This window comes from Kryptolebias marmoratus, linkage group LG21 (assembly GCF_001649575.2).
Source record: "Kryptolebias marmoratus isolate JLee-2015 linkage group LG21, ASM164957v2, whole genome shotgun sequence".
NCBI lineage: Eukaryota > Metazoa > Chordata > Actinopteri > Cyprinodontiformes > Rivulidae > Kryptolebias > Kryptolebias marmoratus.
In genome coordinates this window covers 797,193-809,698 of record NC_051450.1, presented here as the reverse complement: position 1 = coordinate 809,698, position 12,506 = coordinate 797,193, and the positions used below count along the sequence as shown (strand labels likewise).

The window sequence follows — 12,506 nt, the reverse complement described above, 5'->3', positions numbered from 1 at the left end:
CTATCCTGCATGTTCCCCGGATCTAAACCCAATTGAGAACATTTGGGGATGGATGGCAAGGGAAGTTTACAAAAATGGACATCAGTTCCAGACAGTGGATGCCCTTCGTGAAGCCATCTTCAACACTTGGAGCAACGTTCCCACTAGCCTCTTGGAAACACTGGCATCAAGCATGCCTAAACGATTGTTTGAAGTCATCAACAAGAATGGTGGAGCTACTCATTACTGAGTCCTTTTTTTTTGACACTTTGATTTATGTTTTGGGGGGTTTTCTGGGTTTTTTGAGCTATGGTCTTAAACTTTTGATCAGCTGAAAAAATCATGTTTGAGTGTAAATGCAGTTTTCATTTAATTCCCCACTCAAAAGTTTTTGTCTCTTACGCCGATTTCTTCTTTTAACATTGTGAAGCTCTACTTAGAACCTTCTTAAGATCCAATAGTGCAAAATGCAAATTCTTGCAATTTTTTGACTGGTCTTAAGATTTTGATCAGGAGTGTATTAGCTAAAATTTAATATCTGCCACTAAAAAACCCAAAAACCTGTCTTAAAAAAAGAAGAAGAAAAAAAAAAAAAGAGGCTAATCTGTATTCCTGTTTGGAGCGACAAAAAACTGCATGGTGGGAAATATTCAGACAACAGAAGCCAAAGATCTTCCCACGGACATCTGCCAAAATCCAGACATGACAAGCCAACACATCAAAAGAGCTCTTTGTGTTTTATGGAGCTGCTCTTACATCATCATGTTGGCAGTCATCACTAACCCGTCCACAAGCTTCAGATGATCATTAACCAGATAGAAAGGTGCCCTCTTGTGAATACCATTCCCACTTTATGAGCAGCTGGCTGTGCTAGGACATCATCTTTCCCTCTTCAGCTTTACACTGATAAGTACAGGTCCTTCTCAAAAAATTAGCATATTGTGATAAAGTTAATTATTTTCCATAATGTAATGATAAAAATTAAACTGTCATATATTTTAGATTCATTGCACACCAAATGAAATATTTCAGGTCTTTTATTGTTTTAATACTGATGATTTTGGCATACAGCTCATGAAAACCCAAAATTCCTATCTCAAAAAATTAGCATATCATGAAAAGGTTCTCTGAATGAGCAATTAACCTAATCATCTGAATCAACAAAGTAACTCTAAACACCTGCAAAAGATTCCTGAGGCTTTTAAAAACTCCCAGCCTGGTTCATTACTCAAAACCGCAATCATGGGTAAGACTGCCGACCTGACTGCTGTCCAGAAGGCCATCATTGACACCCTCAAGCAAGAGGGTAAGACACAGAAAGAAATTTCTGAACGAATAGGCTGTTCCCAGAGTGCTGTATCAAGGCACCTCAGTGGGAAGTCTGTGGGAAGGAAAAAGTGTGGCAGAAAACGCTGCACAACGAGAAGAGCTGACCGGACCCTGAGGAAGATTGTGGAGAAAGGCCGATTCCAGATTCTGCGGAAGCAGTGGACTGAGTCTGGAGTAGAAACATCCAGATCCACCGTGCACAGGCGTGTGCAGGAAATGGGCTACAGGTGCCGCATTCCCCAGGTCAAGCCACTTTTGAACCAGAAACAGCGGCAGAAGCGCCTGACCTGGGATACAGAGAAGCAGCACTGGAATGTTGCTCAGTGGTCCAAAGTTCTTTTTTCAGATGAAAGCAAATTTGGCATGTCATTCGGAAATCAAGGTGCCAGAGTCTGGAGGAAAACTCGGGAGAAGGAAATGCCAAAATGCCAGAAGTCCAGTGTCAAGTACCCACAGTCAGTGATGGTCTGGGGTACCATGTCAGCTGCTGGTGTTGGTCCACTGTGTTTTATCAAGGGCAGGGTCAATGCAGCTACCTATCAGTAGATTTTGGAGCACTTCATGCTTCCATCTGCTGAAAAGCTTTATGGAGGTGAAGATTTCATTTTTCAGCACGACCTGGCACCTGCTCACAGTGCCAAAACCACTGGTAAATGGTTTACTGACCATGGTATTACTGTGCTCAATTGGCCTGCCAACTCTCCTGACCTGAACCCCATAGAGAATCTGTGGGATATTGTGAAGAGAAAGTTGAGAGACACAAGACCCAACACTCTGGATGAGTTTAAGGTCGCTATCGAAGCATTCTGGGCCTCCATAACACCTCAGCAGTGCCACAGGCTGATTGCCTCCATGCCACGCCGCATTGAAGCAGTCATTTCTGCAAATTTTGCATGTCATTTGGAAATCAAGGTGCCAGAGTCTGAAGGAAGACTGGGGAGAAGGAAATGCCAAAATGCCAGAAGTCCAGTGTCAAGTACCCACAGTCAGTGATGGTCTGGGGTGCCATGTCAGCTGCTGGTGTTGGTCCACTGTGTTTTATGAAGGGCAGGGTCAATGCAGCTACCTATCAGGAGATTTTGGAGCACTTCATGCTTCCATCTGCTGAAAAGCTTTATGGAGATGAAGATTTCATTTTTCAGCACGACATGGCACCTGCTCACAGTGCCAAAACCACTGGTAAATGGTTTACTGACCATGGTATTACTGTGCTCAATTGGCCTGCCAACTCTCCTGACCTGAACCCCATAGAGAATCTGTGGGATATTGTGAAGAGAAAGTTGAGAGATGCAAGACCCAACACTCTGGATGAGCTTAAGGCTGCTATCAAAGCATCCTGGGCCTCCATAACACCTCAGCAGTGCCACAGGCTGATTGCCTCCGTACCACGCCGCATTGAAGCAGTCATTTCTGCAAAAGGATTCCCGACCAAGTATTGAGTGCATAACTGAACATAAATATTTGAAGGTTGACTTTTTTGGTATTAAAACACTTTTCTTTTATTGGTCGGATGAAATATGCTATTTTTTGAGATAGGAATTTTGGGTTTTTATGAGTTGTATGCCAAAATCATCAGTATTAAAACAATAAAAGACCTTAAATATTTCAGTTGGTGTGCAATGAATCTAAAATATATGACAGTTTAATTTTTATCATTATATTATGGAAAATAATGAACTTTATCACAACATGCTGATTTTTTGACAAGGCCCTGTGTATATATATGTGTGTGTGTGTGTGTGTGTGTATAAACGTGATACTCTTGGCTTGTTGCCGGCGCAGTGCTGTACTGTACTCACCGTCTGTACACACTCCATCAGAGGGACACGCACCGACTGGTTCCCACACAGAGAGACCACACAGGCCGGCGTGTTGGCTGTGGTTTCTAACAGGGCCAGGATGGCCTCCACTCCCATACGACTGGCCTTTACGAGGCGACACACACAGGGAAAGATCACAGGGCATCAGGAACAGTTTGTTGTCAACATGTGATTGATTCTGTTTCTCATTTATCTGGACTGGACTTCATTACTGTATTAAACCTTCTGTGGTTTATAGTAACATGAAGAAATATGTCAGTGCACCTTCACATGCTGAGCTTTAAATCTATTAATGTGATTAACCTAAAAGTTAACACCATTTCATCTCTCTCACACACACACACACACACAATTAAAACATTTATGTTAGTGGGCCCTCAAGGACAAGGATTGGACACAACTGATTTAGGTAATACTAGATAATAATAGAGAAGTATTTATTAAGGAGTATCTTTTATGTTTCAAATATGGGAAAATGTGGTACTTTTTTGTGTTACCAAAAATGCCCACTGTGAGGGTTCTGAACCCCAGTTTAAGAGTCACAGTATTATTGAACCTACCAAGATGCGATCAAATGCAGACGGTGTCCCTCCTCTCTGCACGTGGCCCAAGATGGTCACTCGTGTGTCAAAACCCAGGTTTTTAACGACAAGCTGTTCGAATGAAACCCACAGGATTCAGAAGCATGTACTGTCATTGCTCAAAAAGGAACTTCTACTAACAACTGATCTTTATCATTCATTAGAAATATGCAAAAAACAAACAAAAAAAACAAACAGACAAACACATCCACATCACTGGAACACAAACACAATATAAAAGCTGAAGAGAAGGGGAAACAGCAAAGCACAAGCAAGCCATTCTAATTTTTCAGTCATGTTAGCAGGGAGCTCATAGCCCACAAAAGATCCCAGGCAAGCTGTGAACTACTAAAAGAAATACTCAGGCAGGTACTGGTAAGACATATGAAAATACTTTACAAATTCAAAATAAATAAATAAAAACAGTTAGTTGTGACAAACTTTGATAATCCTTCAGAGCAAAATAAAAGTGAGGGTGATACAAACCAATAAAATCATTTCCAAGCTTTAGTGAGCTTACAGCAGTTAAGAGTACAGAACTGTGAAAGCCCCCTTACCAAACCAGCAAGTGTGCCTGATAGAGCATTTCAGAAACACAGCAACAGAGTCAAAAGCCACATTGGGGCAGAGGTAGAGTCATACAGGAGGCTGGAGGCTTGCTGCACAAAACTCTGTACTTACATTCTTAATATAGTCAGTAGTAATGGGCTTGTTGTTACGATCAATCGCCCCTTCGGCTACAATTATGATATTCAGCCGTTTCATCCCTGCGCGGTTCTATGAAAGGAGGGCGTGGTGGAGAGAACATGACAGAAAAACAGAGCGTGGCTGTGACATGGGCTTTCAGAAGCACAGGGGCCAGATGAGATGACAGCCGGGGAGCTGAGGACAGATGCTTTCATGATAAAAGCCCTGCTGTCGCTACAGCTTCAGGCCTGTATAATCAACAATATCCTGCTTTCACTGTTGCTCATCAACACTTTATTATCACTGGATTAGCACTCTGTCAGTAAAATGTAATAGAGAATATTCAGGGTTATTGGAAATTGGGCTCATGAGGCTGGTTTCCATCAGGCGGGGCTCCGTGCTTCTGGCTTCCCCTTCCTTCCACACTCAGGTACTCACATCCTTGACCAAACTAGAAGAGATAGGTTTCCCGTGTCTGTCAATGGCTCCTTCTGCAACTATGATTATGTTGAGCCTTGTGCCCCTGGAACGCGTCTGAATCATAGATCATTGACATGTGTTTATAGCATAAAAGAAAAAAAAACAAAACAAAAAAATACAGTGAGATGTCAGAACATCTAGTCACTGGAAAAATGAAGTCCACCGTCTTTAGATTCTAGAGTTTTATGGATCAGGGCGAAATAAAAATGATCTGGTTTTTACCAGGTTATAAAATTATTTAAATCTAACCTCAAGTGAACAAAAACAACACGTTTCACTATGCCATTATTTATTAAATTAAAACGAAGCCAAAAATGCAAAAGCTGTGTGTGAAAAAAGTTTTCTTCATATCCCAGCAGCTTGTAGAATCACTCTTAGCAGCAATGTCTCTTTATTTTTCTGCCTTTATCAGTGTCTCACATGGTTGTAGAGGAATTTTGACCCACTTTACTTTACAACATTGATTCAGTTCGTTGAGGTCTGCAGACATCTGTTTCTGTTCAGCTCTCTGAAGGTTCCACCACAGCATTTCATTCACGGTGACATTCTTGACTTTGACTGGACCTTTACAACGCCTTGACTCTTTTCTTTTTGATCTGTTCTGTTGTAGATTTGCTGCTGTGTTTGGGATACTTGTCCTGTTACGTCATGACACAGTTTGGTCCGAGCTTCAGCTGTTGGGCAGATGGCCTAAAAGTTGACAATGGAACACTTTGGTCTACAGAGGAGTTAATGGTCAACTCAATGACTGTCTTAAATGTTTTCCACTTGTGAAAAATCTTTCCCTCTGTAGAATGATGGACTTAAAATATTTTGGAAATGATCTTTAACCCTTCTCAGATTGATGAACAATAACAGTTACTTCTTTACTGCTGATAACTTTCCACCTTGGCATTGTGTTAACACACACCTGTTTGCTCCAGAGCAGCAAACTGACAAAACTCCTTTTATAGAGGTGATCAGAGTGATGATGATCAGTTAATACATTTGATCAGCAGCACCTGGCTGATACTGAACCTCTGAAATCATGTGGCAGCAGAAAGAGTGGATGTAATTTTCCTTCCCTACACACGCAGCTTTTCAGATTTGGTGTCATTTTGTTTAATAAATAATGTATTGTGTGTTTTTGTTAAAAATAGATCAATTTTATTATGTTCTGATACATAAAACCCTAAAAGTGAAAGATGGTAGACTTTTTTTTTTTTTTCCCCATGACTTTTACTTCTCTCCAATAACACAATTTTTAACCATCTTCTTGAACAAAAGCAAAAATTGTGTAGAAAGAGTTAATAAATTTAGACATAATAAATACTGCTATCATGTGGTTCAGTGGGTTTAAAATGGGGAAATCTGACTAAGTTACCGCTGACAGTTTCTGACACATCTTCTCCTCCCAGCCGTCCTCTGGAGGCATCTCAGGAATCAACACCCAGTCTGCACCACAAGCCAGAGCACTCACCAGGGCCAGGTAGCTACAAAAACACACACAAGCACAACGTTTTGATGATAAACAGAGGTGATAACAGTCTACACCTCTGCCATGGCAAATCAGATCTTTGGATGAGTTACTAAGTTTGTCATTCTTACCCACAGTGTCTGCCCATGACCTCCAACACAAACGTTCTCTGGTGGCTGAAAGAAAAGAAGTCCAGTTAGAAAAGAATTGTTGTTTTTAACAAGAAAGACTGGAGTCCTTCCACTCCATCATCCCTCTCACCTCTGAGCGGTTGTCATAATTGCATCCACCACCTCGATAATCCTGTGCAAAGCAGAGTCGGTGCCGATCGTCATGTCAGTTCCACAGAAGTCGTTATCGATGGAGCCGACCATCCCCACGATGTGTAGGGCAGAATATCTCTGGACAGCATCAGCTTCAATCAGTCCTAAAAGATGGGAACGTTTGGACGCAATGGGAGCAAAAAAAAGCACTTAACCTGATAGACTTTATCATCCCATAATGCCACGTGACTGAAAATATTACAAACTAGTGAGCTAAACAAAAATACAAAGAGTTATAGGCCTTAAGGCAAAAGGTTTTTCCTCTCATTACAGTACTTTCACAATCCAAACTTAAAGAAAATTAATTAATGCAGAATAAAGACAAAAACAAAACATTTCACTTTAATTGTTTCTAATAAAAACACAGAATCAGTGTAAAGACACTACCTTGCTCCACCAGCTCTGTCAGCAGCCCACTCCATTCCTCCCTGAAGAGATTGGCACCAGTCAGGCTGCCGTCTCCACCGATCACACACAGGTTGGTGATGCCGCGTTGCACAAGGTTGTGAGCCGCCTTCAGGCGCCCCTCGTGGGTCCGGAAGTCTTTGCAGCGAGCGCTGCCGATAACAGTCCCACCCTAATGACAATGCAGGGAAAAAAACAACAAATAAAAGTATCTTTGGCTCCAATTGACATTTTCATTTAAAACTCATTTTTGTGTAGTCAGTGTCACTTTAATAAAAAAGGTCCTGTACACACCAAGTATTAACAAATGCTGTCTGAGAAAAGATGCAGCATCATGTTCTAACTCACATGACATGCATTTCTTACAGTGGACTTCAGAAGTGTACAATCCCTTGATATTTTTTCTATTTTGTTTCCTAAAATTTAAATGATCAATATGATTCAAATTCAAAATCAAATTGATAATTTGATTATAAGTAATAGACTGACACAACTGTTGAGATTAATGAAGATAAATGAGGGGAACAAAATTGTTTTCAATAAGTCCAAAAAATTATATAAAACTGAAAAGTGGTGTGTGTGCATATGTATTCACCCTTTTTCTCTGAAGCCCAAAATATTACCTTCAGAAGCCACATGCTGAGAACACCAAAGCATGGTGAAGCACGGTGGTAGCAGCATCATGCTATGGAGATCCATCAGCAGGGACTAGAAAACTGATCAGAGTTGAAGGAAAGATGGATGGAACGAAATACAGAAATTATGAGGGAAACTTGTTGGAGTCTTCCAGAGATGTGAGACAGGGACAGAGGTATAGTCAAAGATCAGACCTCAGTCCAACAGAGAATCTCTGGTTTGATTTAAAGATTGTTGGATACAAGCAGCACCTAAATGACTTAAAGGAGCTGCAGCAGTTTGGTGATGAAAAATGGACAACAATCCCAGTGATTAGATGGACCAAGATCATGGAGCCGTACTTAAAGAGCCTTGCTACTGTAACTGCTGCAAAAGGGGCTATACAACATACTGATATTGAGGGTGGATGGGTTGAAAACCTATGCATGCACCATTTTACAGTTTTACACTTTTTACATTTATTTAACTTTATTAATCTGAAGTATGTTGTGAAGATTAATTACTTATAAAGTAATAATTGATATAACTGATTAATAACTGATAAATAATAAACTGATAAAAATAATATCAAGGGAGTGAATACTTCTCCAACTTACTGTATTTGGCAATAATAACATCAAAATAAAAAAAAAAGATTACAAATGACAGAGCAACTGTTTGTAAAAGCCTTAAAAGAACTGCATTAAATGTGTGTAAATACACTGCTCGTAGTACGAACGTACCACTTGTAGCATACTGGAGACACTTTCCCATGTGGCTTCCTGTATGTTGTCCCCACCGTCCACCATACCTTGATATCCCTGAGGCAAGAAAAAGAGAATATATGCACTAAGTTCTTATCAGAGCTTAGAGGACAAACAAACACTAAGAATAACAATTGGGGTGTTGTGAGTGTACTCAGTCAAAATGAATAATTTAAATGCTAAACAGTGCAGTTCTTAAAAGGTTTCAGGGTGTCTGTCCATCCTCATTCATGCTGTGGTGTTGTGTGTGAACACACCCATGGGGCTGCGCTGCCTGGGGAGGGGGGGCATATGAGGCATCTGCTGAGACCTCAAGTCAGTTATGTAACAGCACGCAAAGTCAGCACATGCACACATGTACTGGAATCGCAGCGCTGCTTTCACTTCCCAAGAACTGTTATTCATCTGATGCAGGAAAAGAACCACTTCTGCATTTAAACACAGAAACTGAGATACCACAATGATGCACAATTTGATCATTAGGAAGGTCTGTTCGTGCTGTGGTTTTCTCCCAGAGTTATGCATGTGAGGCTAATTCGGAATTCCAAGTGGCTGTGAGTGTGTCCCACATGGCTGGATAACTGGCTGCCGGGGTGGTTCGTCCTGGCAACAAGTTCAGGTCCAAGGGTTTCTACACACTTTTTCCAACTCAAATTTACACATTTTCTTCCAATTATCAGACCATTTATTGATGTCTACGTCCAAACCGTTTCTGTAAATGTATGGTACAGACTGTACAAAAACCATCCATGGCAAGAACACGTTCTTAATAAAATAGAAAAAGCCCTCCTGGGTTCACTCAGGGTAGAACCCAGAGACCCTCTGACAGCTAATGGATGGATGCATTCATGCAAAAGCTATTTGTGTTGTCACATAAGTAATAATTATGAAGGCTCACCTCATGAATAAAATAAACTTTGGCACCCACATATAGACCCATTCGAACTACAGCGCGTACTGCAGCATTCATTCCTGCAGAAAAGGGAGAATGTAATTAATGAGAACAACTCTAAACAGACAGCTGCTTTTGTGCAGGCTATAAAATTACATTAGACAATGTGTGCTTGTGCAGATCTAACTCTCTGTGTTCATCCTGTTCTTATTAGACTAGTGCTGCCATTTTTGGACAAAATGTTTCTCAGCTCCTCCCTCCTACAGCCTCTCAGTCACTCTGCTACCGGACCAAAGTGAATTTGTGAACTAAAAACAGTCAGCTGTGTGACCAGAAAGTCAAAACGCCAGTTTAAGCAGGAATGCCGACAGCGAGGACAAAAGATGATGCTTCCCACCACAGGAAAAACAGAACTTGGCTGACTTAAGGAGCTCTAAACTACCAACATTCCCAGGAATCAGTAGACTGCTGCAGTGTTGTTACTAAGCAACACTGGATCAGGACAGGAGACAGAAAAACTCCAAAACGAGTGGAGAACAACTGCTTAACACCACTTTAAAAATGTTACAAGAGAGTTCAGCTTTGTGGAGACGTTATATAGAAAAATAAGGTATAGTATAGCACTAATTGGAAACAGCAAACGGAGGATTAACAGTGCGGTGCAGCAACCCATGACCTGTTATCTTCTTACATAACTCTGCAGAAATACACATTCGGCTTTAATCACCGATTCAGAACATGAGAAGTATCTTTCATTTTTCATCTCCAAGGTTTTTAAGTCTTTTTTCTTTTAAAGTCTTTCCTTCTGCATGAATGGCCCTTTCTTCAGCACAGTGAGCAAAAAGACTGAGCCAATGCTACACAATGTCCTCTGATCCCTACGCTCAGCCCATGCCCTGCATGCAACTTGCTCTGGGGTCTGCTCAATGTATTTTTCCCCCTTTTTATTCTTCTTGTATGCATGTGTTCTAATGTTTCAAAGCCAGAAAATAATCACTCTTGAACTGACAAATTGACCAATTTATGTATACAAACATACTTTTCTTTCTCTACAGTAGTTAATCGGAACAAAAATCAGGGATTTTGCAGGCATTTCCCATTATTATAAGTAAAAAAAAAAGAATACAATAAGTTGGTGTTGTGATGTACCAGATGTGCTTTCTGAGTTTAAAGCTGGCTTATTTCTGGTACGTTTCCAACAAAAATATACTAGAATCTGTTCGTGTTAAGCGTGGATTTATTTCAGCCAATGAGAGACGAGCCGGTAGATCACGTGACCAGAGTTTCCTCTCTGACGTACAGCCTGACTGGGTGCTGCTCATCACGTACACAGGATGCAGGCATCCCACCGCCGGCCCGCACTGTGCTGCCGAAACCTCAACTCTCATCTCACTGCGTTTTACCACAGCTTCTCAGAGCTGCGTGTCGAAGGGCAAGCGGCGGCGTGGTGCCATGTACGCCGGAGGCTGACACTTCCTGCTCATAATTAGCTAACACGATGAGATAACTATATACGACCCTAACCAGTCACTGATATTAACGTTCGAGTAAATCCAATGAAAAGAAAAAATATGGCTCAGGTTGACCTTGACATCTTCGTCAGCTGTTCAGAGTCAGAGTTTGATTATGCTTCAAGGCGGAAAACAAGATGCGTCATGTTAGCATGGCAGCTAGCTACCGGCCCTCATGGAATGAATGCAATATTACTGTACTGTCTGCTGGACCTAACGCTTTAAATACATCAAATAATTACAAAATACAGCCACATTTACTTCCCAGACATCAGCAGCACACTGACCGCAGCGTGTATTTTCGCCCTCTACGGGTCTGTCTGCACTAACACTCGGGTATATTTATCTGTGAATACCTATCTGTGAGTATGTGAATTTTACCTTGAGCATCCCCTCCGCTCGTCAGCACTGCGATGGCTTTCCCCGCTCCCGACAGGTTTTCAAAGAATATTTTCTTGCTGTCTTGCTTTGCCATTTTCTCGGCAGTTCAGATTGTATCCACGCCAAATCAAGCAAAAACTACAAAAGGCAGGCTGAAACTCGTTGAACAATCTGTACCGGAATGATGAAGGGCAACTGTCCTCAGCTCCCTCGGCTCTCTTTCTTCTAGTTCCGCATCTAGCGGGTTGATGAGCGTGACTAAAGTGATTGGCGTACGGGTGGACCGATCAAATCTTAGCATAGTGGCCTCAGCTTGAGTTAGAACCAATCAGATCAGCAGAATTCGTGTGTGGGCGGATTATGCGGTAGAATGTGTGTGGTTCCTTCTTACTGGTTGTTGAGGTGTGAATTTAATTGTAAAACAAAGTTTTGTCTGTTTCTCTAAAAGAATATTGTGTATTCTGAAAAACAAACAGCTGGGGGAAGGTTAATCAGCTCAACTGTTACACAGATGTATTGCTCTGATATAACAACAACGACAGCATTACACTAAATAAAATGGTATTATTATTATTGTTGGAGCTATTTATTCGTTACCTTCATTACTTTGAATTTTTTTCACATTTATTCTTAGCTTACTTTATATTGTTATAAAGTCAATTATAGAACAGGTGAAGGACAGGAAGAACTGTGGGCCCATTTCCTATGAATATAGGAATATAGAGACTGGTATAGGACCAGCAAGGAATGGAGGTGCGGCCTATGATTTTTTACCAGTGCAGAGTAGAGCAGGAAACAAAGGGAAAGTTTGGATTTGTATTGTTTACTTGCCAACTGGATAAATAAACAAACACAATCTTCAAGTATTGAACATTGGACTTCTTTTGCCTGCGTACGAAATCTAACCCCCATTCAGTAGTGGATTGTTTGAACTTTTAAGATGTTTGGTCAGACAAACAATGGTCACTATTATTATTATTATTATTATTATTATTATTATTATTATTATTATTATTATTATTATTATTATTGTTGTTTAAAATAATTGCGTAGATGTTTTACCATTTTAGTTATAGCATCAAACATCTGGCCACAAATACAACCATCTGTGTACAGTATTATAGGGACCTTATTTTTTAGCAATATTATTCATTTTATCTCTATTTCTGTTCATTTTGTTTTGCATATTTGTGTTCAGACTTCAAACATGATGTTTGATTTAGTTATTAATATGAATCCATTTATTTCATGTGGGGTTTTTTTGTTTTGTTTTGTTTTGCATT

General features: G+C 40.6%; 1 protein-coding gene across 12 annotated transcripts in view; it reads right to left on the bottom strand.

The window, feature by feature from the left end:
• Positions 1-11,469, bottom strand: part of pfkpa (phosphofructokinase, platelet a) — a 26,533-nt gene extending 15,064 nt beyond the window's left edge. For 3 of the 12 annotated variants that reach the window (XM_017435391.3, XM_017435386.3, XM_017435389.3), the window contains exons 1-10: positions 11,224-11,468; positions 9,338-9,411; positions 8,419-8,496; positions 7,043-7,232; positions 6,594-6,759; positions 6,464-6,508; positions 6,240-6,348; positions 4,391-4,486; positions 3,689-3,781; positions 3,108-3,233 (exon numbers count right to left, since the gene is read on the bottom strand). In XM_017435391.3, coding sequence (XP_017290880.1) covers positions 3,108-3,233; positions 3,689-3,781; positions 4,391-4,486; positions 6,240-6,348; positions 6,464-6,508; positions 6,594-6,759; positions 7,043-7,232; positions 8,419-8,496; positions 9,338-9,411; positions 11,224-11,317 — 1,071 coding nt within the window. In that variant the 5' untranslated portion in view covers positions 11,318-11,468. Of the gene's footprint in view, positions 1-3,107; positions 3,234-3,688; positions 3,782-4,390; positions 4,487-4,834; positions 4,931-6,239; positions 6,349-6,463; positions 6,509-6,593; positions 6,760-7,042; positions 7,233-8,418; positions 8,497-9,337; positions 9,412-11,223 lie in introns of all 12 variants that reach the window. The other 9 variants (XM_037973316.1, XM_037973318.1, XM_037973315.1 and 6 more) reach the window with 5 other exon arrangements.
• Between the last annotated feature and the right edge of the window lie 1,037 nt (positions 11,470-12,506).